General features: G+C 44.8%; 2 protein-coding genes across 2 annotated transcripts in view; one reads left to right on the forward strand and one right to left on the reverse strand.

Annotated features, from left to right (window-relative positions):
* Positions 1–26,710, forward strand: part of NOS2 (nitric oxide synthase 2) — an 86,280-nt gene extending 59,570 nt beyond the window's left edge. Inside the window, exons 28-29 of the mRNA XM_062615660.1 lie at positions 12,040–12,190; positions 24,470–26,710. Coding sequence (XP_062471644.1) covers positions 12,040–12,096 — 57 coding nt within the window. The 3' untranslated portion in view covers positions 12,097–12,190; positions 24,470–26,710. The remainder of the gene's footprint in view (positions 1–12,039; positions 12,191–24,469) is intronic.
* The window catches only part of KSR1 (kinase suppressor of ras 1), a 52,462-nt gene that overhangs the window by 22,986 nt on the left and 2,618 nt on the right, over positions 1–26,858 (reverse strand). Inside the window, exon 2 of the mRNA XM_062615671.1 lies at positions 541–681. Coding sequence (XP_062471655.1) covers positions 541–681 — 141 coding nt within the window. The remainder of the gene's footprint in view (positions 1–540; positions 682–26,858) is intronic.

Below are 26,858 nucleotides of genomic sequence, written 5' to 3' on the forward strand. Positions count from 1 at the left end.
CTTTGCTGGTCTGTTTTTAGAGGTTTATTTTGGGATCTTTCTAATTTATAATCATGGCATGTATACTTTTAGAAATAAATAGGCTGTAACAACTCATCATTTTTGCCCAATTGTTGGACATGTCAGTGCACAAACTTCTAAGTCTTGGTCCTTTTTTGGCTAATACTCAATGCAGAGTATAGTATGGTACAGGATTATTATTATTTAAGAGGCAGCAAGTGATGAAGTTATGGCATCATCCTCAGACCAGCAGGCAACAGGAGGGAGGGTCCTGGTGAGGACCTTTGGCTCATACTGAGCAATACAGCTGAGGTGTTGCTTCAGTGATATGAGAAGATCCCTCCTAACTCTGGGAGGAGGGCAAAGGGAAGGGAATGTTACAGCATTCCCGCTGGGTGACCAGGAGAGAGGAAGCTTCCTTTCCCTCACATTCCCACCTTGCCTGGAAGTAAGTTCAGGAAACTACCGTAAACCCAGCATGCAGCTGGAATGTCTTGAAAGGGCGGGAAGGGTCTGTGCAGAGTGTTCTTTTCCCCTTACCTGAACAACTTCTTTCCTCACGTTGACAATGTCTAACCAGTCGTGGAATCTGGGGTAGCTGTTGAGCTCTGCTGTCCTGTCATTGAGGGGCACACTCAGCTTACACTGCCGCTGTCTGTGGATGTAGTCAATCAGCTTCACCTGTTGGGATGCAGAGAGGATGCAGTTAGAATGTGCTGTGTCCTCCTGGTGATGTGTGGATGGTACCTAGCAGGAGGGGATGCTGGTTTGGGAGTTTGTCTCTGCCTGCTTGTGAATTCAGACAGTGCCTGTTTGTAGTTTGTAGTTTCAGATTTATTAACAAATGGGTACATACAAAAGTGATTCAAACTCTTCATGCCATGAATACAGAAATGCAAATGCCACGTCCTAGAAGGCTCAGCCATCCCTTTGCACTTACACTCTGACCACCCAGCTGAAACCAGAGGAACCTTTTAACTGTAACTTCCTAACATGGCTTTGGAGCTTAAGACCTAAAAGAAATTACCTTGGAAACCCCACTTGATGGTTCTCAGCCCTAGTACCTGTTTTTGTAAAAAGGGGATGACAGCACTTCCTTTCTCTGCCCTGGCAGGAGAAGTGAGGGGAGCACATTTCTCTTCCTCCTAAAGAATAGGGGATCTTGGCAATCCCTGGGATGGAAGTGAGGTTAACCAGGAATACAGATTGGGAATAGAAGCAATAGGAGTAATGAAGAACTGGTATAAATAGAGGGGGAAGGTCCCCTCTCAAGAGGCAGAAGGAAGAGGTTGCAGGAAGTTTGAGGACTACTCAATAGCCCCCAGTATGCCAGAAGTCAGCTTCCCAGCTGTGCAACAGATATGTCATGGAAAGAAGGAAGACAGAAATCACCTAAGCCTCCTCTTCTTCTGGAGGTCATTCAGTGATATGCACTTTGATATACAAACTGCAACCACAGAATCCAGCCAAAGGCAAACAAGTCAGCTGCACGTTTGTCAGTTGCGGTATGCAGGATTCCGAGGGCACTGTGGTATGTTACTGCCTCTTTCCCTGGGTCACCTCATCCCCATTCCTGAGCATACCTCAGGGCTGCTAAGCACTTTGGGAAAGAAGCAAGATTGCAGAGTGGTTCTGAAACTGGTACAGCCAGCAAAGGCCCTGACAGGTCTGTGTGTAAACGTCATGGCTTGACTCCTCAGTCTGATTGTGATCTGCTACTTCAGTGTAGGACCTCCCATCAGGCAAGAGCCATATTCCTGAATGAAGGATGAAATATCAGGATACTCTCTAATGCTAGAGCTCCATGCTTAGTTATATGTAACTCTAATTTTATGCCAATGCCTTAAAAGTAGCACATGACCCAGTACAAAGCAGGGAACTGAAAGCACTGACAGTGGCAAGAAGAGGTGTGGGAATCTGTTCCAAAACCCACAGTGGAAAGCAAGAAGCACTTAACAGCTATTTATAAGTGGAAAATCACAAATTAAGTAAAAGAGATTATACAAAACTGTATGCCCCACATACACATATGCAGTATCATAAGGACAGCATGCTGCTTTGAGGAAGGATATTCCTGAGGTACAGCCACGATTCTTGCATTCCCCACTAAAGTTCTCCTCACCCATTCAAATGTAACCCCAGAGCATCACATTTAATGGGTAAGAGAATGGGCCTGGGCTGCAGGGAGCTGGACTTCACTCCCAGCTCTGCCACTGACCTGCTGGCTGACCATGAGCACAGTAACTAACGTGCCTCCTCCTCCCCACCCTGCCCATGGCTCTCCGGCTCCTACTGCACCAGCTCCCTGGAGCACGTGTCATCCTGAACTCCTTTTGTGCTGCTCAAGAAAACATGGGTTCAAGTATTTTCACTTGACAAGTCCTATCCGTAGCATAATCTCCTAGAAGGATACTGCTGGAAGGCTCTCTGTGCAGCACAGATTTCAGTGTCAAACTTCTCATCGTTGTTGGGACATAACAGAAGGGGAAAGCAGGCTGACAACACAAGCCTGAGGATCTCGGATCACCAAGTCCCGTTTTCCCATGGTAACTCCTTCACATTTACTCTTCAAGTCCAAATTTGTTGTCTATAAATAGTGTATGTGAATTCTCTCCCACCCTCCTCGCACCACGCTTCTCCCCTAGGATGAGTTTAATTTTGTTATTTCCTGCCCAGACTTTAACTAAACTACAGGGTTCAGCTTTAATGGCTGAGCTCTTGCAAAACCCTTTTCTGAGAATATAATAAAAATTCTGGGTTCAGTGACGCACATAAAAAGCCACAAACAACATGCAGGTCTCCAACCACAACCTAGACAAAGCGATAAAGCCAATAGTAAGCTACTCACTGCCTGCCTGCCAAACGGCACATCCTACTCATCACAAATGGCAAACCCCACAACAGAAGCGGCAATACTCCAGCTGCCTCAAACCCACAGAGATGGGAAAGAACAAGAGCAGAGACAGGATATGGAGCAGCTGGAGTACGTGGCTGCTCGCAGGGTGTGCTCCAGCAGAGCCCTCCTCCTCTCACTCTGCTGTAGCTGATGGCCAGGACACCCCGTTCATGTTTGCTCCAAGAACTGCACATGCTGCGAGGTCTGCTCCTGGGTGCACACTGATCTCCTCCTACTCCACTCCTAAAATGAATGTCCCTTCACAGCCTGTGTGAGAATCAGGCCCAAGATGTTTAGGAAAAAGCTGCCAAGCTTGTACTTTTTTATTTATTTATACAAACTAAACAGCAGATCTCTCGAGATACAAGTGTGCCCATTTCCAGGACCTTAAGCCAATGGTTGGGAGTTTAAATGGTGATGAACAAAAGCTAAATACACACAAGTTCTTCAGTTCACTTCTGCAGGCATGGCACAAGAAAGCAATGGCATCTGTGAAACCACTGGCACTGGGGTGCAGAATTCAAGAGCCCTTGCCAAGCAAGGAGATACGAGCTGGAAGAATTCAGTATTCCAGCTGGAGCCCAAAAATTACTGACCTCTGGTTCATTGATCAAAATCACATCCTGACTCTGTCAGGGAATGTTAACAGTGGTGGTCCCTAACCAGAGAAACTGTTTCACACGTTTGGGGGTCAAGCTTCTTGTCAATTGTGGTTTATTCATGTTTAGAAAAGTGGCATCTTATTCCAGCAGGCACTGAAGGGGAAGCACATTAAACCTGCTGCAGCTTTTGCACTTGGCCCAAACCCAATCGGTCTGAATTCAATGCAACTCATCCAAATAATCTGGGAGGAAGAAACAGAGGATAGAAGAGCGCATTTTTCTGAAGTCTTGACTAGCTTTTCACATGCTTTCAATCCACATATCTTGGAATACCCTATAAATGCAGAAAGAAGAATTCTTTTCAGTTCACAAAAAAAGGAAACCGAGGCACAGAATGGGAATTATACATTAGGCATCTTGTGGGCAGCCAGAGGGTTTCTCCCTTACCAATGTGCAAGCCCAGATTTCTTCGGAACATCAAGAGTTTGAGCCCAACTTTGTTTCAGTCGCACATTTCACAACCAAATGCCATGTTTTCACACTTTCACAAACGGTTCTGCTCGCTGATGCCTACAGCTTTTCTCGATGACTTGAAACATATGCAATGTTTAGAAGAGGGGGTTTCACAATACCTAAACCAAACAATTGTCATTTAATCAACAAATCAAGCACTTGTTCAAAAGCAGATCATATTTCTCCTGTCCAGGAGATGAAATCTCATGGAGTCTGAAAGCACTTGAAAAGACAATAAATATGAGCTCACACCAGTGCTCCCGATCCTACAGCCACTCACTGCCCTGCAATTTAACAAGCTGGCAGCTGAAGCTTTAAAAGGATCAGATCAATGCATGACCCAGCTCTTACATGTGGCCAAGAAAAATGCAAATCATCTATCTTCCTCCAGACAGGAATTAATCAGGAAGGAACTCCTCTATTAACCTCCTGCCAGGAACAGGCCCAGAGGGCAAGGGTGCACTCCCCGAAGCACCAGCAGTAGCTGCTGTGGGTGCAGGACACTGCATCAGGAGGTTCTGCCCTTCTGCATCCTGAACCAGAGACAAAACTTCTGAACTCAGAGCATGTCTGCATGGGACACTGGGGAAAGGAAGATGAGTCACTGTAAGGCATCCAGTGAAAGTGGATTCACTTCACACCTTTAGCTGACTCTTATCTATTTTCCCCAGTGCTGTTATATAGAGAAACCCTAAGCCAGGCAAGAAAAAAACCTTGAGCAACCTGAGCACTGAAGAGAACATAAAAAGGTCAGAATCTGACTTGCCAAATTTGTCTCTGAAATCATGCTCAGCAACCATGTGAGAATATGATAAAGATCTCAGCAGCATCAGGAGCCTGGCAGCGGTGCGGGTGTGCTTCAGGACACCTTTGTCCAAGTCAGCGGAGTTAAAAAGGCAGAGAGGTGCAGCTGAATTGATCCATGCAAAGGGAAGAACCACTGTTTCATTTCAGACCTTCTTCCTCTGGTTTGGAAAAGATGATCATAACAGAGCTAATAAGTCATCTGGATACCACAGCAACAGGGTGGGAATACCCAATCTATGGAAAGTAGCAAACACCTAAGCAGCAGAAGTGCTGGTCAGGACTCTGCATTTAGGGCCGAAGTGCAGTGATACCAGGTGTGTCCAAACTCAAACGTGTCTGCAGCTCCTGCACCACACAACCCAACACTGAACTGCTCCTTTTGTGAACTTAAGCTTCTAGCAGCTGATTCATGTGAATGCCTCCTGGCTATCTGAGCTGTTATCATCTGATCACAGCATCACCAAGTGGCAACCCAAGACTCAGAAAGTCTCATTTCCCCTCTGTGTTCAGAGAGCTAAGTTGTTCTGTGTGTAGGTATAAAAATACCTTATAACAGCATGAACTGTACCCTTTCCAATATAAGGCGAACTAAACTAATGCCTGATTTTGAGTGGTTTAAAACCAAGTCTGCCTGGTGAGACATGGAGAGTGGGTCTGTACCCTTTTAACATGGCATATGCTTGTTTAGCAGTGCAAACTCATCCAAACCTGTTCATAGAACATTTCGTTCAACACAGAAACCCATCGTTCCCATCTGTCCTTTCATTAGGAACACTCAGATGATGCAGGATTCAGCTGGAGAGCCTTATAATCCCACAAACTTTAAAGCTACATTGAATTCAGCATGGAATTCAAACAGCTCTGCTCAAGGCAAGCACAAAAGCTGTACAGGAGGAAAATGCACAACTCAGAAAAATAAGAAAAGATAGAAAAAAAAGACATTTCAAGGAATTATTTGTAGCCTAAAAGAGTGAGGCCACTCAATGTCTCATCCATGTGGCTTTGCCCTCAAAACCAGGAGAACTGAATCCACTAAAGGATAGTACTTTAACATCTATCTTCATCGGCCCTATATGAGTAAGGCCACGCCAGCAGATAAAACATTACAAAGAACTATCAGGTAGCAGATTCACTTTTTATTTGGGATGATACCCAAGAAGAGGAGCTCACATTGTCAGACACTGACTTGCAGTTTGTGGAATTCATGTTCTCTTCCTTGGACCCAGCTGATTCCTTCAGCAGGACTCCAAAGTGTGAAGCTTGGCTTCCAGCTCTGCTCTGCTGAAACAGTGGCCAGAGCACTCGCTTCCTTGGCTCTGTTTCCTGTCCCCACTGATGATACAGGGCAATCAAAGGCACCAGGTATGTAGGTTACTGCTCTACTGGACCACTGGCACAGCTCCCTTAGAAGCAGACAGTTGGTAGAGCATAGCCACTGCTTTGAATGCCCAAACCAACCTATGACCATTAACATATTCACAAGACCTCATGTGGCAGCACCTTATTAAAAGTAAGAAAGAGGAAGAAGGATTAAAAATAATTTGCACAAAGTGAAGGAGCAGCTCTAAAAACAGGTCACAAAAGAGCGAACTCTCAGTGCTCTGATCTAACCACCAGATCATGGCAGCATCGACTGCACCAGAGCTGCTGAAGCACAGAGGAAATCAGCACAATGAAAGGCCGGGAACAGGCACTCCGAGTGGCACCAGAACTCCCTGGTCCCATCTGCAGGCTGCTAGGGCAGGGAGCATCACATCACTGGGTCACTCACATCACCGAGAGGCTAGCTCAGGGAGTTCCAGTGCCACCAGTCTCACTTGCAGCAGCTTCTGCACAGGAATGGCCGAGTGCCTGTGCAGAACCTACATGCCTGGGCTGGACTGAGGACTTTCAGTTTTGCTTACAGAAGAAAAGGAAATAGTTTCTCAATGCATTGCTAAACAAACGCTGCAAAACAGCACTCAGCACAAGCAGAAAAGTACACAGAGAAAGTCTGCAGAAGGAGGGGGGAAAGCCTTAAGAGAAATTAGTATATAAAAGCACGGAGAGGTAGATGGATAGGGAGAGCTGGAATACCAGATGGATGGATTTTCCTTTGAACCTTCAGTCATGCCTGAGGCTGACACAATAGCCACTGCCCAAACACTACAGTATGTTATTTCTGCTTTGTCAGATGATGCAGACGACATCATTTCTGGGTCACTTGGAGGCCACATACCACTGCTTTTCTTTCCCCTTCTTTCCTTTTCACAATCCCAGCAACTGAGAGCTGTAAACACTCAGCTGAGGCCTCCCCAGCGAAGAGCATGAGTGGGAGGATGAAACTGCACAAGCAAGTGGTTCCCTGTGCCTGAAAACGATTCTCTTCAAGGATTTCATCCTAGAGAGGCACCCAAGCCTAGTGCAGCTACAGGAACAGTCCTTTGCTTAAATATCAAAGATTTCACACCCACTGAACACTAAAAAAGGAAAGCCCTCCCCCTTCCTTTTTAACCTCAGGACATGCAACTGCAACAGAATGATTGAGAGGCCCTGCAGGACTGAGAACTTACCATTTGCTGAGCACAACCCTGCTGCTGCCACATCAGATCTGCAGCTCAACCTCCTCTCAGCTCAGACATCTCTCCAGCACCCATCTAGCTTCCTTAGCTCAGCCATGCTTCATTAGGCTTAACTGCATTTCCATATGGAGCACAGGAAGACTAATTCTTTCTCTTGCACAAAGCATATATACTGAAGGATATCATTACTCCAAGCTGGCCTACAGAACTGTTAAGGTTTCCCATCCACTCGTTACATTAGTGCCTGTGCCATTTAACAGGCTTACGGGTTTACCCTGCTATGAAGAACTCTTCTGTCCAGGCACAGCACACCTCCTGTTCTCACTATTCAATCCCTTCTACAGGGTCCCCAGATCTTGTGTTTATTCACACGCAGCCAGATCAAAAAGAGCTCAGGCAAACCCAGTGACCATCTGGAAGAGAATCACCATCAGTCTGGAACCTAGTCCTCAGCAGCTGAGGCTTCACAGAGCCTAGTTCAACACAGTCTTGGCCCTCAACCAAGGTCTTTAACAATAAGTTAACAAGCATCTGTCAGAAATGCACTAGGCATAGTGGCTCATGCCTTTGGCAAGACAGCAAAAAGGATCTCCTGAGATCCCTTCCAGAGATTCTCTGTTGGCTGAGACACTGACCCACATTGTAACAGCACTGAAAAAATCCAGAGGCTCAGGAGCTCAAAACCTTCTATCTCCATGCAGCAAGCAAAGATCAGCCCTGGACAGTTGGGGAAACCTCAGCTCAGATCCTTCCCTTCTTCCCGTGCCTTGCACGTTCCCAAGCAAACCACTGCAGTGCCCCTGCAGACTTCAATAGTGAGTTAGGAGCTTACATGCTTTGATGGTTCTACATCTTACAGTCTTCAAGGCTCAGTTCCTAGTTCATTAGAGCATACACAGTGCTCTAACCCTTCTTCACCCAGCTGGGGAAGAGGGAGGAGTTTAGACCATGCTCGGATGCTAATGCAACCCAGGCTTCTCAAAGGATCATGGCAGGTGAACAAGTACTTGTCCAATTCAGCTGTGCTAGCCCATAAAGCTGTAGAGAGGTGAATGCAGCCCAGAGATAACACTAATACTATGCTTCTCCCTAGAACTATAGTTATTTAATGTCTTGGCAAATTCATTGTATCTCTCCTCACATAAAGAAAACTACCCCACATTCCGTTCCCATCTACAGTGACTGCAGCCAGAGAGCAGCAAGTGATAGGGAGAAAGATTATGAAAGGTTCATAATCTGGGGAGGAAGCAGCAGGTCATGTTTTGGGCATCGGGGCTGTGTTACAACTCACAGATATATTTGTAAGATTTAAAACTTAAAGTGCCTTTAGAAAGCATATACTCCATCATTTTTATGACTGCACTGATCGTTCTCACACATCTGTAAAACAACTCTCAAGTACATTTGGTTGTCTGGAGGGGGAGGCAAAGAACCCAACAGCCTGTGCATGTGTGAACTTACAGCACAAATACAGAATCAAGAGTTTACAGCAAAAAATGTAAAGCCAGACATTTCCTTCTGCAAGGTCAGGAAGGGAATGACTAATGCTGGGTCCCCGGCACATTCTTGCGCTTCCCTTTCCTCCCCGTTGCAAGCCTCATCCTGCAAGGTACTGAGCACCAGCAGAGACAGCGAGGAACCACGGGGCAGGACATCGCATGTGTAGCAGTACTCTGAAGGAACTGAGCTCCTTTAATGAAGCAGTTTACTGCCCAGATGCTGTCCCTAATCCCAAAAGGGTTTTTCTTTTCTCTTCCCCTGCCCTCCCAGCCATCTCCCTTCAGTCTTCCACGTTTCTATTTGTGTAGCCTCAATAAAACACATTACCATTCCCTCAGGAACTGGCTGGGGAATGAGGTGGATTAGCAGCTTGTTCTCGACAGGACTCGGACTTATTATTAGGCCAAGGGAAAAAAACAAAACACAGTCCAATCCTCTGCTTCTTTGACTCGATTACCTGAGCACTTCAAGAGTTCCAGCTTCCCCTCCTCACTCTGACACACACTTCCCCAACCTGCTGCTTTGGGGAAGAGAAAGTCAGACAGAAAGAGACTCTTAGGCAGAAAAGTTTAAGCCTGTGCAGGAGCAGGTTGCAGGTCTCAGAGCTGAAGATGTTACGTCTCTGCCCCCTGGGAAATCTCAACTAAGAAACCTTATTCTCTGAAATGATCCAAATTATTAGCTTTCCACTAGAAAGAATGGAGCTATTTTGGCAAGGGCTGGGGTCACATTTCTCCTTTCACAGACACTGCCTGAGAAAGCTGCCATGGCTCACTGCTCACATTCTGTCCTCCCAGAAATCTGTCTTGCTGATTACCATTTGCCCAGAGCAGCCACATGGGGTTTCAGTCATTAGTTCAAGCATAGAAATGGTATTTAGAGTGGAGACACCTGAACTCAGATTCCCACCCAGAAAAGAACAGTTTCAGTTTGTGACTCTGAGACTTTCATCCAGACATTGCCGTGCCCATTTAGAAAGTGAAGGAAAATACAGCTGCTGACCTGGTAACAGTTGTATGGGGAAGAATACACAGGAGACTGATAAGCAACAATTGGCCATACAACAGACAGCCTTGCAACAGCTATTTGGCATCATAGAGCAGCCAGGAAAGATTTTAATCAACACTTGAAAAATGATCACACACATGCACAAAGACAAGCTCCAAGCTGAGGATCCTTAAGCCAGATACAATATCCATTATTTCTGGGACTTTCCACAGAAGCTCCACACAGCACATTTGTCCCTGAGCCTCGTCAGAGCAGGAGCTGGGCTTTGGGATGGTTTTTCTTTGGTTTTGTTTAAGAGAAGTGTATTGTCACAGTCACTCAGTGAAAACCAAGGCTTCTCCATGGAAGTGGGTTAGGTAGGTTGCTCATTTTCAAAGGGTTCTATGGAAACAGATCAAAGTTCTCAAACTGTATTTTTCCAATAGAAGCCTGCATTAAATGTATAATAAAAGGAAACGTGCCAGCGCAGGATCAGAATTGAAGCATTTTGTGTATGTGAAACATGAGCCTGAGTTTTCTCCTCAGCTGGGGATTGGGAAGAAATCTTTGGACCAGGGAGTTCATTTGCCACCCCTTCCACACAGATCACTCCAACAGTCAGAAAACAACCCCAGAGCATCAACCTGTAGAATCATTTCTAAAGTGATCTATAGACTTGCTCACCATCCCCTTTCTCTGCTGAGCTTTGCAGTGTTTTACATCTTTCACTTTTTGTGCTGTAGAGTCTCCTTCGGAAACACTCTTCAAAACACTTCATCACCCCTTTCGCATTCCATGTGCTTAGTTAGATCCTTTTTGTCTTAAAGTATCTCTGATCATCACCTGGTGAGTAAATCCAGCAGCCTTTGGGCTTCAGGAGTTCTGCTCCGAGGAGGGGCTGCTGAGGGACAGCAACCAGACATGAGAAAAAACCATGACTGCTTAAGGGAAAATAAAAAGCCATTGTAAGAAGCCTGTGTGCTATTCTGTACTGGAAATCCTCCCCTCCTCAGGAGCAGGGGAAAGACAAAGGGATTCTATGTTGTATCTTTCTGCCTGTGAACTGACAGTTTTGAGTGCTGGATACAAATTCATTCCTTAAGCTTTGACACTTTTCACTGCAGCAAACCAGCTCTTGGTCGTTACACAAAGATCACTCATGGGGTTTTTAGACTCATTTGCAGTGTTTAATCTTGACCTTTCCAAAAGGGACATGAATAAGTTGGGCATTACTGAAAATGCTAACTTCCTTAGGATGCTTTGAAAACTGAAGCACCACACCTGTACAGTGGAAGACTCTAAACACCACTGGTACCCTACTGCACCTCCTGCTAGGTGGGATATAAAACCCCGCTGGGAGTAAATCTTACAACACTCCTCCAGTGTAACAAGGCCAGAAATAGAAGAAGGCCTGCAGAGAATTCTCACCTCACGTGTTTAAGTACAGGGACGGGGGTTCTGTGTTGTGGTTCAGTTTTGCTGGGTGTGCTTTTGTTGTTGTTTTCCTCCTTGCAGTCAAATGGAGGAGGGAGATGGCTGAGAAAACCACGTGGGGTGTTTTTAAATATGTCAACTGTAGGAAATTGCTTAACTGGAATGTGGCAACTTGCCACGATCTCTGAAAGTGTCTTAAAACAGCAAAGCAGCTTTATTTTAACAAGCTGCAATGAGACTGCACTTTCTGATTGTCAGAAAGAACAAAATGCGCTAAACCTGCTCTGTTCAAAATGCTTGGAACCTACAAAGCAAACTTCCTTATTTCAGCTTTTAAGAGGAAAAGGGAAAATCTTTGGTATGTTCTGCCATGGAGCAGGGATCAGAGGGTTTCAGTTTGCTCATCAGTTCTGCAGAACACTTCCAGAGCGCTATGGACAATGTGCTGAGGCACGAAATACAGGAATGAAAAATCTGTGCAAGCATATCCGGGATTCAGCTGCCAACCAGAAAGCAGCTCCCCCACAGCTCGGCTCTGGAGAAGGCTCCTAAAGCAATGAAAAATAAAATGGAGTCAATGGATTATATGAGTTTTCTTTATCTTTCCTCTAGGTCTGGCCTGTCAGTAGTAAGGGGGATTCATACTGAGTTTGCTTCCTTAGTCAGCTCGCTCTCAGAAAACAAACACATAAACCCACACAACTTGTCATTCTGATTCCCTCTCTTTCTGTGTCCTCAGGTTTGCCTCCCTGTTCTCTCAAGATCAGGATCATCAGTCTCAGGAGATCTTCTGTGAGGTGTAGTTGAAGACAACGTAGGGAAGGAGCACCAAGCCTTAGGACATGCCTCCCATCAGTCAAGCATCCCCAGGCCTCCACTCACGCAACACAGTGAGTAAGCACATCTCCCAGTTAGGTTACAACACAATGAACACAAATTCCAGTGGTGCCTGAGGCAGCCTCAGCTGAAGAATCACTTCTCCAAAGCAGTCCTGGTTTCCTAGTGTGGAAGTGTATTCCCTTCATTGTGCTGGCTGCAGAAGGCTGATGATTCATGAGATATACCACACTTTGAGAAATTTACTTCCATGCAATCAGGAACAAGAGAGAACAGAATTCTGGATAGCCAAGCACCCCAAAACACAGCAGGGACAGGAGGGACTTACCTGCAGGGGACTACAGGTAGAAAAGCCCTCTCTGAAACTCCAGCACCGCCCCCTGAAGCAGTCAGTGTTATTGTAATGAGAATGAAGGACTAGGTGAAGAAGTTTGAGTTTAATGTGAGATGGAGGGGAATGCTCTGAAGCAGAAGAGTGGTGTTGCAGGATGGATGTATTGATTGTCCTTTTCCTGATTTGGTTTGGCAGTTTCTGGGGTGAGCTGTGTGCATAAGCTCTACTGGTTTGCTCTGTTTTAAAACTCCTGTTTAGTTGCTGGGTTTCTTTGACTGTGTTGAATGAAGTTTTGTGCTGGACCCGTTCTCCTTCCTTCCTACTCCCCCTGCTATTCTGCAGGGACACGGACAGAAAGAGCGAGGCAACAGGAAGAGTAGGAGTTGCCTCTACAGAGACAAAGCAGGATATGACCTCTGTTCCCTAAATAGGGAACATGACATCCAAGCTGGTGTCTCCCCAAAGGAAAGACTATAGCAAAGTGAAGCTGTTAATCTTGGGTTAGAAACTGTTGATTTAATGACATCAATGGTGCTTTGTAGGAGGAACTTAAGTATTAACTGCACAGAACTTAAATTAGTGACTGTTCTGATGGACTCTTGCTAAACAAAGCTCAAACACTCTAGTGGTACTTGATGGAGCCTTAACTTTGCTAAACTTTGATCTTACCAAGTACTGGTGCTGCTCCTACCTGAGAGGATCCAGCTCCCGCAGTCTTGGTGCTCTGCTCAGCTGGGACAGTGTCTGGAAACCAGTGGGACCTGTTTGTCCAGCTCAGAGGCTCCCCTTCCCCACTGTGGCTGCCCTATTAAACTTTGCCTTTGAATTTAACAGCCTATGACACTGGTTTGTTCCCATGAGCTGCCTGACCTCTGTTTCCCAGGGCAGCACACAGATTACTAGCTGGGACAAGGCAATGACACTGAATTACCCTAAGGTAGTCTCATCTCCAGGTACAGACACTGAGCTGTACCAAGCGTCATTTCTGCCTCAAATCTGCATTAGCATGCAGCAAAGTACAGCTGAAGGAGGCTTTACTGCTAGTAGCCAAGCACCTTTACTAACTCAGTGCTCCCGTGCTGCCTGTAGTTAGTCAGATCACTGATGTTGGGACTGTACAGACACCCATGATAGTACCCCAATACTAGAAGTTCATATTCTGAGGGTAATGATTCACCTAGTTCAGCTTCTTTAATCCCCAGTCTAGGAGAGCAAGCCAACAACTTCTGAATATGCCTTCCTTCAAAGCTAGGGCCTTGGGTGATCTTGTCTGTGAAGGATTCCTAGTAGTGTCCTAGATAATAAGCAAACAAAAGAGCATTGCAGTTAAGATGACTAGCCTGGTTAGTGTAGGTAGGATGCCTGAACTCCAGAGCAGCAACACCCACACACATACCACCACAAGGGTGTGACTGCAGGTGTAATTGCTCACGCCATTAGTCTCCAATAGCCACATCTACTGGGGCCACTGACATCTGGTCCCAACCCAGCCAAGTAATCCTGATGTGTTCTATTCAGCCATAGCCCAGTTCAAACATGGACTGAGACAAAGCTAAGAACTGTCCTCAGTATATCTCTAGAGACTAAAAAGGTAAACTTCCACTGGTGTTTTAGAGCTTAGTCCTCCATGTACATCTTTTCTACTGGAAGGGACTTTACTCAGTTTAGCATGGACGTCTGAAGCGCTTCAACTCCGTCTTACTATTCCTGTTTAGCTGTAACACTTGTGTATGAAGTTAAGTAAAACTGACTTAGAGTTTGTTTATGCTTTCAAATGGTGTATGTTCTATGCTGGAAATGAGCACCTCTAACCAGACTGACTCTGTACTACGATAATAACTGGAAATGAACTCTGGACCATTGGTTCCCAGCCACTCTGTGCTAGATCATGTTGCATAAATAATAGCCAAGTCTGGGGGGAGGGAACACTCAGTGACAGGGAGCAAACTGCCTTCTGCAGCCTTCTTCTAGCTGCTGCGGAGTGCTTCAGACCAGTGATGACATACATGAAACCAGCAAGCACAGCAGTGGGAGAAAAGGAGAGAAAAAACCTTTTGGGTTACACAGCAGCTGAAAGGGATGAGGCTATAAAGCCAACCCTCTATAGTTTCACTTTAGCTTGAACCTTGAGACTAGCAGATAACCTGGCAGGAGCGTGCTCCAGATATCTAACCCAGATAAGCAATGCTAAGGCTCCATTTGTCTCATAACCGTGCCATCCGTAACAGCCATTCCAATGTTAGAATTACAGTGCAATACAAGTGCAGTTAAGTCCCCTTTTATCCCAACTTCCACATTGTTTTGTCCTTCAAATACGAAATAACTGAGTACCAGCCATTCTCTGAAAGGCACCTGCCCAGCTATTTGCCAAGAGAGGTTAGAAAACCTGTGGCTAACTGAAATGCTCTCACAAACAGGCAGGCTGCTTTCAGTTCCCTCCAGCTGAGACTATGGTGTGCTCAGCTTTCACTACAAACACCAAAACTTCCCTTCTTGTTGGTCATTCTGGAGAATGAGGAAGGATAAAAGAGCACAAGTTAAGTGTAACCAGTCCTCCCTCTTATTGCAGGGGGAGAATTGTAGAGTACACAACTTCTCACCCCAATTGTTCATTCTGAGGAGCCTTTCAAAACATGCATCCAGTGTGCCTACACAATAAGAGTGTAAATTTCTTTTCCTTCACAAAAAGCTTATAACAAATGATAATGACAATACACCATGGTCTGCTAAATTGTCCCTTGGTCCCTTATGGGACCTCTCTGAACATCACTTCCTAAATTCAAACATCTGCACTTATCCACTGAAAGGATACATGGCTTGTGTCATAGGAGAGTCACTTTCCTACATGGTATTCTTGATTCCTAACTATATTGATAAGTTCATTATCAGCCTCAGGGAAAGGTTCAAGCTCTTAAAATGCAGAGAAAGACCTTCAGAGGAACTGGACTTTAAAGCATTCCTGTCATCATTTCAGTGGCAGAGATTTTAAAGCCAGGTATGAGCAAAGGAAATATTTATACAAACAGTGAATATCATTTAGGTCATGAGTAGCAGTAGTTGCATGTTATGGGGGCATGGATGACAGCATCATGTAAGAGATTTCTTGCCACTTACATATCTCAAAAGGGAGGAATACAAATACGAGCTGATTCTGGATGCTGTGAAGGGGCTGAATGAGCTGGAGCAGCAAAGCTGATACACAGAGATAGGAACTAGGAAGAAGACAATAAGGGAGGGTCAAGAGCAAGACACAGGCTTCGAAAGGTAAAACAGCTCTGATGGCATACTGTCATTGTCAAGGTGTTACGTCAATTTACTGTGGTATTGGTCCTGTATGTAAGTTAGTAGCCCTTGTCACATGGTCTTGTAATCTTGGCAACAGTTATTTGTCCTTATGCAGTGGTGTGGACATGTAGCAAGTTGCAACTTTTGGTCTCAAAGCATCCTCCTTTTGAGGGCAGGGCACTTTCCGTGTGAATGATTCAGGTTTTTATAGGATGGAGTCCTGCAGTGACAGAATAGCTGAAAACAGGATTCTGACAAACACTGTATTCCCTTTAAGCCCAGTTTTAAATACTGCGCAAGATCACTACATCAGATTTTGTACTTGGCTGTGCAACTACAAAGTCTGCACAATTTCTGCATCAACTTTTATAGATCAGATGTAGAGGGTAAGCCAAGCCAGGATTTACTGCCTTAACATGCATATGGCAGAAATAAAATCACAGTGAAGTCATTGGGCTGATGTCAGATATGGCCTTCATAGTGTATTAAATAGCCTTTCTCCAAACACCCAGTTGAGATTTGTGCTTCAAAATGAATATTACTGTCCTCTGTCTAGTTCAGATCACAAAGGTTCAGCTGAGCTGTATTTCTGTATCTCAGCACTATGAACCCATCAAGTGAAGCAAGACACCACCAAGAACCTGCAAAACTATTCTTTTAAATACTACACTGGAAGGAATTTGACAGAAACAAGAGAGACAAACTCTTCTTCAAAAGGACTTAGTAATTTTCCAGTCATGAATGGAACCTGAGCTGCACCCACAGACTGCACACTAAGTGTTAAAACCACACCCAAGCTCATGCTCATTGTAAATACCAAATAAGCATAACAAATACCTGGAATGAGGTTTCCATAGGTGACAGATCTGTAAGACTGATTATATACCTTCAAACTGCACCTCACTTCAGAGGCTATATGTAAGCAGGAATAGCAGATGGTCATTGCTGTGAACCCAGGCTGGGATCCTCCAGTGCTGGAGCTCTTACAAAGAGTGGGAGCTGAATTGAGGAAAAGTAATGTTGCTGAAACAAACATCCAACAGCATGGAAGGAGATGAGATATCCTATACCTGTAAAATTATCACCACTTAAGGGACAGGTGAAATGAGGCAGAGAAAGACTCCTTCTGTATTCTAAAAATACCCACATTCTCAATTTATTATCCACTGCTATTTGAGTGTTGTTTTTTACTACCTTGCCCATTCAAAAACCACTTACTTTACATCAGACCAAGCCTGAAGACAGCACAACAGCACTTCTGTTTAAATAGCTGGAGCTTCAAGTGAGGGTCAAGGCCACGTTGTTTAAGGTATTCAACCTTGAAAGGCACTTAGAAAAGAACTGAGCCAGCAGAGACTAGAGCTAAATTCAGCTCTTACCCTAGTTTTGAACTGCTTCAACAACTTTGTTTTCAGCACAGTCACACTCAGTTTCTACTATTGTAAAGGAAAGTGTGCTCACATAACCCCAAGGAACACAAGCAGGGTCCTAAGTTAAAGCCAACTGTACTCTTTGCTACAGATATGTCACTGATGTGATCCCTTTAGCAGACCAAGTGTTCCATCAAGTGATACGGCTGTAAATAATTTACCAGCAACCCCATAATAGTTGATTAAAACCTACTGAAAGAAGATCTAATTAAATTGTCCCTGAAAGAACAGATCCTGATATGACGACTGTGTAAGAGGCAGATGGCAAGCAGAAGCTCATCAGAACATGAGAGAATAATTTAGCAGAAGGTACCTTTATCTGTACTGAGCTGTGGTGATCCCCACCTGTCTGATGCTGGCTGTCCTGGAGGTCATTCCTTCTTTCTGCCTTAGGGCATCTGAAGTGACAGCAAGAGTACTGGCTGTCCTCAGGAGTGGCATTTGGGTACCTGTAGAGTTAAGTACCTAATCTCTTAGGCAACCAGGTTAGAAAGTGCTTACTGCATGTGTTAGTGATGAGCAGCAGAGAGCGGGTCAAGTTGGAAACTGCAGGAGGCACAGAACAAGCAGTCTTTTTATAGAGGAGGTAGAGAGGACTGTTGGTAGCAGTGAAGCCATGAAGGAGTACAGGACTTGGTAGCCAGCACTGTAAGTGCTGCAGGAGGTGGTACCAGCCTTCTTAGACAAAAAGATCTCAAAATATTTTTTTCTCAGAGAAATGAACCTTTCTTACTGATAAATTCAAAATCCCTCATCCATTCAGGATGGCTTCCAGATTTTCCCATGTTCTCTGCCCCAAAACTTGAGGCCAGACCAATCTCAGAGCCACAGCTACTTGTATTAGGGGCTGAAGGCTCAGCATTTAGAACTCTAAAGAATTCCAGAAATGTGGAGACTTGCAGTGCCTGCTGGCACTGTTCCCACAGCACTGAGGCTTTGTCAGGAAAGCTGACACAGACCATGCTGCTAACCCACCCTGCAAAACACTGTTTGAGTGTGAGGACTTTATCCTGCGCAGCATAAAGGCGCCATGCCTGGATTGAAGAGACCTCACACCAGGCTCCTCTTGTCAGGAATACAGGAAGATGGAAAAGGCTGAGCCAGCCTATTTACATATAAGATCTATGAGGAGTGAAAGGGAGAGGCAGGGATCAGACCACGAATTTCCTCGTGTGTTTCCCCTTCCCCCCTGCACCTTGGTTTTACTGCTGCAGGAAAGATCAAGCCAGAACTGTGGAAAATTGCTGAGTCAGGCTATGGCTGTGGGGCCTCAGGGAGTCTGTCCACAAGGCTTTGGCCAGAGGAACAAGCTGAGTGGCTGGGAAGGCACTGCTGGGTAGAGACACTCGAGCTGTATGGGGCACCCACTGCAGGCACAAACAGGATTCATTGGGCTGAAGGTACATAGTGGAGCTCTGCCTAGGAAAGATTAAGAACTGGAAACATTTTGCATTAACAAAACTGGAAAAAGAATGCAGGTTAAGCCTAGTAGAAGGATTTAGCTAGTCCTGGCTAAGTTAGTGCAATGAAGGTAGACAGAAATGAGCATGGATGCTTCTCTGAGCTCCCAAGCAGCCTGCTCTTTCCAAAGACCTGCACATCAGCAGTGTGTTAACCCTGAGCTCTCTGGGCAAGAGCACCCACAACCCTGCATGGTCAGCATGTTTTCCAGCTTTTACTGTCCAATTCCTACAGGACCTGGCATGCTGTCACAAACACCAGCATGGGTTGATGCTTCCTCTCCTCAGTCTTCCTCACCCCCCCCCCCCATTCCAAATAGCTCCCAGTTGCTCCACTGCATCAAAGTTGACTACCACAGCAACAAGATTTCTGTACATAGCTTTAAGAAGGAATATCTTGTAGTTGTCAGCTCTGCATCTTCTGCCAGGGCTGCCACAAAAAACCTGGGTACCTCGAAGCCAGTTGTTAAACCTCTCCCAACTCACCCTTCTTGGCACAACAGTTCAAAAGGACACTGAAAAACCTGTTAGTAAAATGCTACAGGCAGGATCTGTTCCTTCATTAAGGAACACAGTAAAGGCAGTTTGAGTGGACCCCAGAGAGGAGCTGTAAGGAGCACTAGCACTACCACAGGCTTCAGCTAAGAGCTGCATCACCACTGCACTGCTGCTGCCAAGCTACTCATTTCTCACTCAGTGAAGGGACAGACGCCACCACCTTCAATTTGAAAGCCAGTGTTGGAGGTGTCCATTAACTTCAAAGCTCTTCACCTCAGACCACAAACTAGTTATTCTTGGCAACTGGGGCAATTTGAACAACACAGTAGAAAAAATGAGGGAAAGAACACATCAGTGGAACTGGAGCATGCCTTGGCAGCAGAGTAGTGTTGTAGATTCAGTTTCCATAAGAATAAAAAGCTAAATATTAGTGTCACCCTAGTAGAGATACTCAGCTAGCTTCTTGCTGCTAGCTACGCCTTCAGTTAGAGGTTGGCAGATGATAACTGATAAGGCCCATTTAGTTAGATGCAAATGGGTAATTACTGCTACAGTGGTGCCTTCAGCATCATTATAGAAAACATCTTCCCTTAAAGTAGGATTGTATTTCCTACAGATATGGTCTCAGCACAAGTTCAGCCAGTGCTTCAGTGCAACAACCTGGACTTAGAGCAACTCTCCTTCCTCCTGCCAAACCTCAGTTTCCAGACTCCAATCAAGTCACTGGCCATGACTGCAAATGGCCCAGGAATTTAGAGTGCACACAGAGGTGTCCCACAGAAACTCTGCCTCGTTAATAGCCGTAGAAAATGCCACCAATACAACAGTGCTTACATGGGGCCTGTAGCCATCAGCCAGTGGTTCTTCAAATATTACACTTGACCCACAAAGCAAGACCAAACCAGTTTTAACACACATAATATCCTGGTTTGACACAAATGAGGCTGACAAGCCCTTTGATAACTACTTTGTTTTTTTTCCCAGCTTAGTTGTGTGAGCAAGTGCTAAGAGACTTTGGTGCTTGTGCTCACCTTGGTTTACTTCAACACTATGACCTCCTTCCTCTTCCAGAGAGCTTCCAGACACCCTGTGCTTCAAAGGAGAAAGAAGGGGGGAGAAGAAACCTTTCTTTTTCCAAAGGGAGCAGGCTGAAACCTATGCAAACCTCTCCAGCCAGATCAATCTCCTGATAACAATACCTGTGTATTTTAGTCAGTTGTTTCCTTAAAACAAGGGGGGAAAGGGCATAGCTTCCAGAATTGATTAAAATGAGGCAGGGGGGAAAGTACTGTCATTGCTCTACAGTCGGAGAGTTTGATACTACTAGCTGGTGCTGGCCTGAGGCACATGAACGGTCTCTAGAAACTGTGGGAGAGTTAAAGTCAGAAGCCTTCATAAGAAACGTTTTACTCTGTGGAAAGTTTCAGGTTTGGTCAGCAAGACAAAAGGCCCATAAACTGAAATGTTTTGCTTGGCAGATGAAGAACAGTTTATATGAGGGAGACATCTAAAAAAGTCAGGAAGCTTTAACAACAAAATCTTACTACTTCTGCTTATTTCAGTGGAGCTATGCAAGTGTATCCTAAAGCAGAACATGGTCCGCTAGCTTACTGGAAAGGTAAAAAGAAGAAAACACTGCTCTGGAAGATGAAAACTAGAAAAATTGCTAGAATATTCTCCATGCGTTAAGCCTGGGCAGGCAAACAGGTAGAAAGGTTCTGTTACAGCAGCCTGAGAGGCATTGACACACAGCTTCCAGTACTGTATTGGCAGGTCCATGTACCTCCCCTACCCAGTATCTTTTAGCAGTAATGTTTAGCTGAAGTTCACACTCTGTAAACCAGAATAATTATTACTTCTTTCCACTTTATTCAGCATCATTAATAACTAAAAATAAAACCTCACACTGGAATCTCCAAGCCTTAACAATAGCCCACACACAGCAGCAGTGAGAAGCTTAAGACTTCCTTTCTAAATTTAGATTGCTTCAAACAGAAGTGAAAGTTCTTTGAGAAATCAACAAACCATGTTTTAGAAGCACATCGGGAGAGCAGAACTGGGCAGGAAAATGCTTGTCTGCCTGTTAAACTCACTTGCAAAAGGCTTCTGAAGGTTTTCAGGGACAGGCTCCTGCTGCATTCTGAACACTGTGCTCAATTACCTGTCTTGGCAGTGTCAGATCAGATCCTGGATCTGCTCCATCCCAGCAAGAGTCCTCGGTGTCATGTTAATGACTGCTCTAAAGTGGATCGTGCAGCTTCTGCTATTAGAGGTCTTCCATTTGGGATAACTAATAATGAGAGGCAGTCCATAGCCCCTGATCAAAGCATGATTCCTTATGCTACTGATTAAGTGTCCTGTGATTCCTCTCTGCTTCTCCAAGGTGCACACAGTACAAATTAGATCTATAGGCAGAAAGGCAACGACAGAGACCTGGCCCCTGTTCACTTTGGAATACATTCCGAGAGAAAAGACAGCTATGCTTTAACTTTAAAGCCAAATTTAAAAGTACCAAAAGCCAGCTGGCGGCAGTGGATCCAATTCTGCCTGCAGACCCTGAAAGCAGACGGGGAATGGCTAATGGGCATGAAGCAGCTTCACTGCAACTCCTCTCTGAGTTAGACCAGCAAATATCCAGGCAGGTTCTACAGAGGGTATTTGTAATTCCATTTACACTGACATTAAATGAATAACTACTCTTTAGCTACCTCCTGGACAGTCACTGCCCTACCTTGAGGCATGCTAGCGTTTCCCTGTAGACACATGCCCCAGTGGCAAGTCTGCAGACTTGGAATTAGTCCTTTAAAACATAGAACATCAAGATAGATTCTCCCTACTGAAATTTAAAAGTAGGACATGCTGGAGAGTGGCTTGTTTAGCACTGTGATGGGCCAGGGCAGCTTTGTCTCTGCGGGGAGGGTTCAGAAGATGATGATGATACAGTCACAGAAAAAAGTTCAAGGCAATGACAAGGAGTCACTGATCTTATTCTTACAAAGAGGATACCATGGGCCTGCAGTGGGGTTCAGTCCCGGCCCTTACTACTGACCCCCCAGGGATAGCCAAAAGAAACCCCTGAAACTCCTTGTTTTCTCCTTTTAGGAAAATCACTGCTAGAAAACCCCACAACAGGAAGCTGTCTCTTTTTTTCCTCTCATTCATTAAAGCATGGAAAGTGTATTTGAGTCACAGCCACCTAAGTCCACATTCTGCAGGCACCACCTGTGACACCCCTTCCCCACATCATGTTTGCTTGACCAGAAGTGTTGCCAGTCAAGCTAAAGTCACAGCCTGTATTTAGATGGGGAGAGTTCTATTGTAAAGCTGCTGCTTTTACCTGCCATTGTGGCTTTACTTCGTAGGAAGCAAGTAATTTTAGGTATTTTGAACAATATCCTGAGTAACATCTGAAAAGGCTCAAATAGAGCCAAAGCAAGTAAATGTTCTGGCTTTGAGCTCTGTTTCAGTCTTTTCCACACTAATGTCTTCCTGCTATCATGTGCTTTAGAAGCAAAGCCACTAACCAGCTCCTCATCTCCTGTGCACCTGCATAACCACCTTGATTTCAGCAGCAATTTAAAGCATCACCATACAGGTTGTGTTGCTAGTTGAACAGTCTGGAGCTGAGGTGCATAAATCCAATGCGATTTGCACCTTCCATCTTCCTACAGTCCCAACAGCCCAGACTTAAGATACATGTGCTGCACTTGGAGAAAGATGAACAAAAGACTCTACTGTCAGACTGGGCTGTGATATTCACATGCCCAGAGAGATTAGGGCCTAAGCTAAGGTTTGAGTTTTCACTTCAGGAATGCTCCAGTTAAACAGTCAAACAGCTTGTGCGAAACCAGGTTTAGAACACAGACAGTGAGCTCAGCCACAGAACCAGTGACTGTCAACTAGCACAGGTTCCAGTGAGCACTACAGCACCACCAACTAATTACTTCATGTTCCTTGGACTGAGTACAGCAGGAGTACAGCTGGGCTGGGACATGCCTCCAGGATCTGTAGGTGGCACCGTTCTGTGCTGCTCTGGCTTGAGGCAAGACAGTATCTGACCACCTCTGTACGTTGGTGGTTCTCAGTTGTCCTCCCACTGTAGCAGCAATATAGAGTTTCTCTAGTTTAACTTGGTACTGATCTTGTCCTAGATTCTGGGGGCTATGCCAGTAAGAAATAGCTGCAGTCAAAGGCAAGCCAGATTGCCAAGCTGTTTCTTAAGCATGTTGAGCTAGTTCTTGACTAGGTTCAGACTCCTAACAAGAAGCAGGAGTGCCCAGGACGCTTCTCTGCACAATTGCTCACAAGTTATGTCTTGGAAGAACTGCCCACTTCTTTTGGAAGAGGTGTGTTCCCAAAGAGTCTCTGTTCCCCCCGTTTGCTAGCTGTGGCAACACTGCTGCTGGTAGCGTCGACTGTGTGGGATTACTCCATGGGAGCGAGAAATGAGGAGGGAGGGAAGTCTCTAAGAGATGTCTGAGTCAGTATCTCTGGGTGGTGTCATCTATATTTCATTCTGGGCCTTTCACCACAGCAGTAATCTAGCCAATACATTCTCAACCCCCAAAAGGGTGAGAGATAGCCAGGTTTGCTTTCATTACATTTTCCTTTGAGAAGAATATTCCCTATGGGCTGAAAACAAGGATAAGAAGTCTTAGCCTTAAAGGAAAGGTGAGGGGTTTCCCTCAAGCATCGGAAAGATTACATGCTCTATGCTGGAAATATCATTTTAAGCATAACTACTCCCTAAACAATTTGGTGTGCCACATGGTTCCTTTTGTTAAGTGTTCCTATTTATGAACAGAAGCAGGTGATACATCTGTGTGCCACCATGCTGACTCAGAGCTGTAAATGTGTCACTAGTGTGCAGCTGTAACACTAACCGGGGCTTTCCTGATGTAAGGTGCAGTGAAGAGCTCGCATTTGAACTTGAGTAGCAGACTCCGCTCAGGTGGTATCTGTGCAAGCATGAGTTCAGCAAGATAGAGCTGAGGTTCAAGTCAGACAACTTCACTGATTAGATCAATTCTGACCACGCAATAAACACCAGAAATGGTACATGGAGCCTGAGGTTTGCCTGGCATGACAGACTGGGGTTCCTGTCAGTGTGTGTAGGCACGTACGTACAGAGGTCTCAACTCCAGGCTCTGCCTAACCTCTTTATTGGAGTTCGGTTGCTGAAAAGGGTCTCTGAGCTGACTCTCCATGAAGATGAGCAGGAGTAATTTTATTTTAACATAATACAGTGAGCACACAAGCAGCCTTAGAAAGACAAAGGCAGAACAAAGGCTTACTCTGATGCTTTCTTTCTTGCTTCTCAATCAGTGCATCTTAGAATCCAACCCAAGGCAAGAAGTACATTGACAGAAAAGTGAAGAGTCTCTTGTCATATCTTCATCTTGATGACAACCTACTCATCAGAGCTTGTCCAGAAACCCCATGTAAGTTACAACACTGCTGCTGACTTTTTGTGTCAACATTAATACAAAAATCAATGGTAGGAGACGAGATAAATTCCTTTATGACATGCAAATTCTGATCGTATACTGAGATACACTATCACAAAGAAAAGGTGATGTCTACAGACTTGATGACAATAGATGATTCTCCCTCAAACAGAATCTCTGCTGAACCCTATCTTATACAAACAAGCACAAGTCTAAGAAAAAAGAAAAAGTCCTAAAAAAAAAAAAAAGGACACCTTTAAGAAAACCGAATATCCTGCATATATGCAAAAAGTAAGATGAAGTAAGAGACTCTCTTCTTCTCTTACGTAAGGTCTGCTAGAAAAGGAAGTCTTTTCCGCTGAACAGGACTTATAAACATGTGGCTACAGGTTGCAGTTTGGCCTGAAAAATTCACTACTCCCACTACTTCCAATTTACAAACACGCAGTCTTCCTTTCCTTAGGCATAACACATGCCCAACTTCCAGTCTGCAAGTTTGGATGATTACAATTCCTCTTCCTCTCCTCGCTTGCCTTCCCCCATTTTCTGAGCATTTGTTTCTGCTTAGGGACTGCTTGGTAAGAGATAAGCCTTTTCTAGCCAACTTGCCAAATGAATCGAGATAATGCCAGAGCAAGTTCAAACATATTTAACCCACAGTTATCAATCAGCCGATACGAAAGACTGATTTGTGGAGTAGTAACTTACTTATTTGTGACAAAGCACAGCTGGAGTTCGGCTTTCTAAGCTGGTGTGATATTTTCTGGAGGTGCTGACCAGAAGACATTCCTGAGGAAGAGGTCAAAGGGATTTTTGCATACGAGCCAAGAGTGTCTCTATCACAGATATAATCCAGCCAAAGAGCAATGAGAATAGGTTTTCTTAAAGAGCAGGCAGATCTTAGCAATGTGTGCCACCACCCCACCCTTACCAATGTAAGTCATGCAAGGCATTAGCATAGGGACAGAGTAAAGACCAAGTTGTTTCTTTCCAAGGATGCTTGAAGCAACATTGGATGCTCACTGCGTAGCAAGACGTTTTTCTCTTGTATGTATGGGTTAAAATTACCATTATTTTCCATTTCAGTTCTGTAGTCAACTTGAGAAGTGAGTAAACCTGCTGGGACAGAACTGAAAGCAAACCCTATACCAAAGCGCTGGGCAAAAACACTCAAGCACTTACTTGGCAGAACATATAAAACTTTTTAAGATACACAGGACCTTGTGGCATCGGAGAACCTGTCTGCTAATAACCAAACTAACAGAGTCTACTTTCCACTACAGCGAAACTCCCTGCCCTTCTAAGAAATGGCCTTCCTACAAGTGAAACAGTCAGCTCATGTAACACATGTACACTCAACGCATCATTTGCAAGCAATTCCCACAGCCCTTTCTTCCTGTATTACAGAAAGTCCTCCCTGCACTCATTTGAGCTATCACAAGTGCTTATCTTTACCTGTCAAGGTCCCGTTTTGAAATCCTTATCTACCATGTGCTTTATTTTGAGAAGAGCTTATACACAAGAGGAATGTGGAAGGACTTAAAGCATTTGAGTAAATTGGGAGGGACATAAGCATGCACTCAGATACCTTTAGTTAGGTTGATGTGCTTGACTTTGAAACATGCACACATTATGAATCATGTGGTGTACATGACAGCTCTCTAAACTGTGAACAGGCACAGAGGGAAGCGGTGCCAAAAGGACCAAACTAGTATGTCTGGTGTAAAAACTAAAATACCACAAGCACTTAGATGAATGGCACTGGTGGTTTAGGCTATCAATCCCATTCACATTACAACTACTTTACATCAGGGCTATGCTAACTGTGGGATTAGAAATAGCAATAAGCATACAGTGCTGCCTGACCTGAGCTGGTATAGAGCTGAGACAGCCACATCCACCAGAAAGCATTCACCCCTGGTCATGGGTTCACTAACAGAGAAGATTGTGGTCAAGAAAACATCCCTTCACCTGTTAAGTTCACGGGTTTGACACCAAAACTAAGCATTACAGAAGTTTCAGAGGTGTATGAGCTAGATATGGATCGTATTATGGAAGCTTCCCTGCCTTTCTGTCCCTTCCAATAGAAATTGAAATCAATAAACTTATTTTTGACTTAGTACACTCGGCTGTCTTCAAATCACACACATCCAGCCTCACATTTGGCCTCAGGAGCTACTTCTTCAACTTCCAAAGTCCCCTCCCTTCCCAAACTAGTACTTCCTGCTTCCAGTTTTCTGCTTTTATCTCTCTCACGCTTTATCATT

This window comes from Pezoporus occidentalis, unplaced genomic scaffold (genome assembly GCF_034315485.1).
Source record: "Pezoporus occidentalis ecotype Australia unplaced genomic scaffold, CSIRO_AGI_Poc_V1 ctg183, whole genome shotgun sequence".
NCBI classification, from domain to species: domain Eukaryota; kingdom Metazoa; phylum Chordata; class Aves; order Psittaciformes; family Psittacidae; genus Pezoporus; species Pezoporus occidentalis.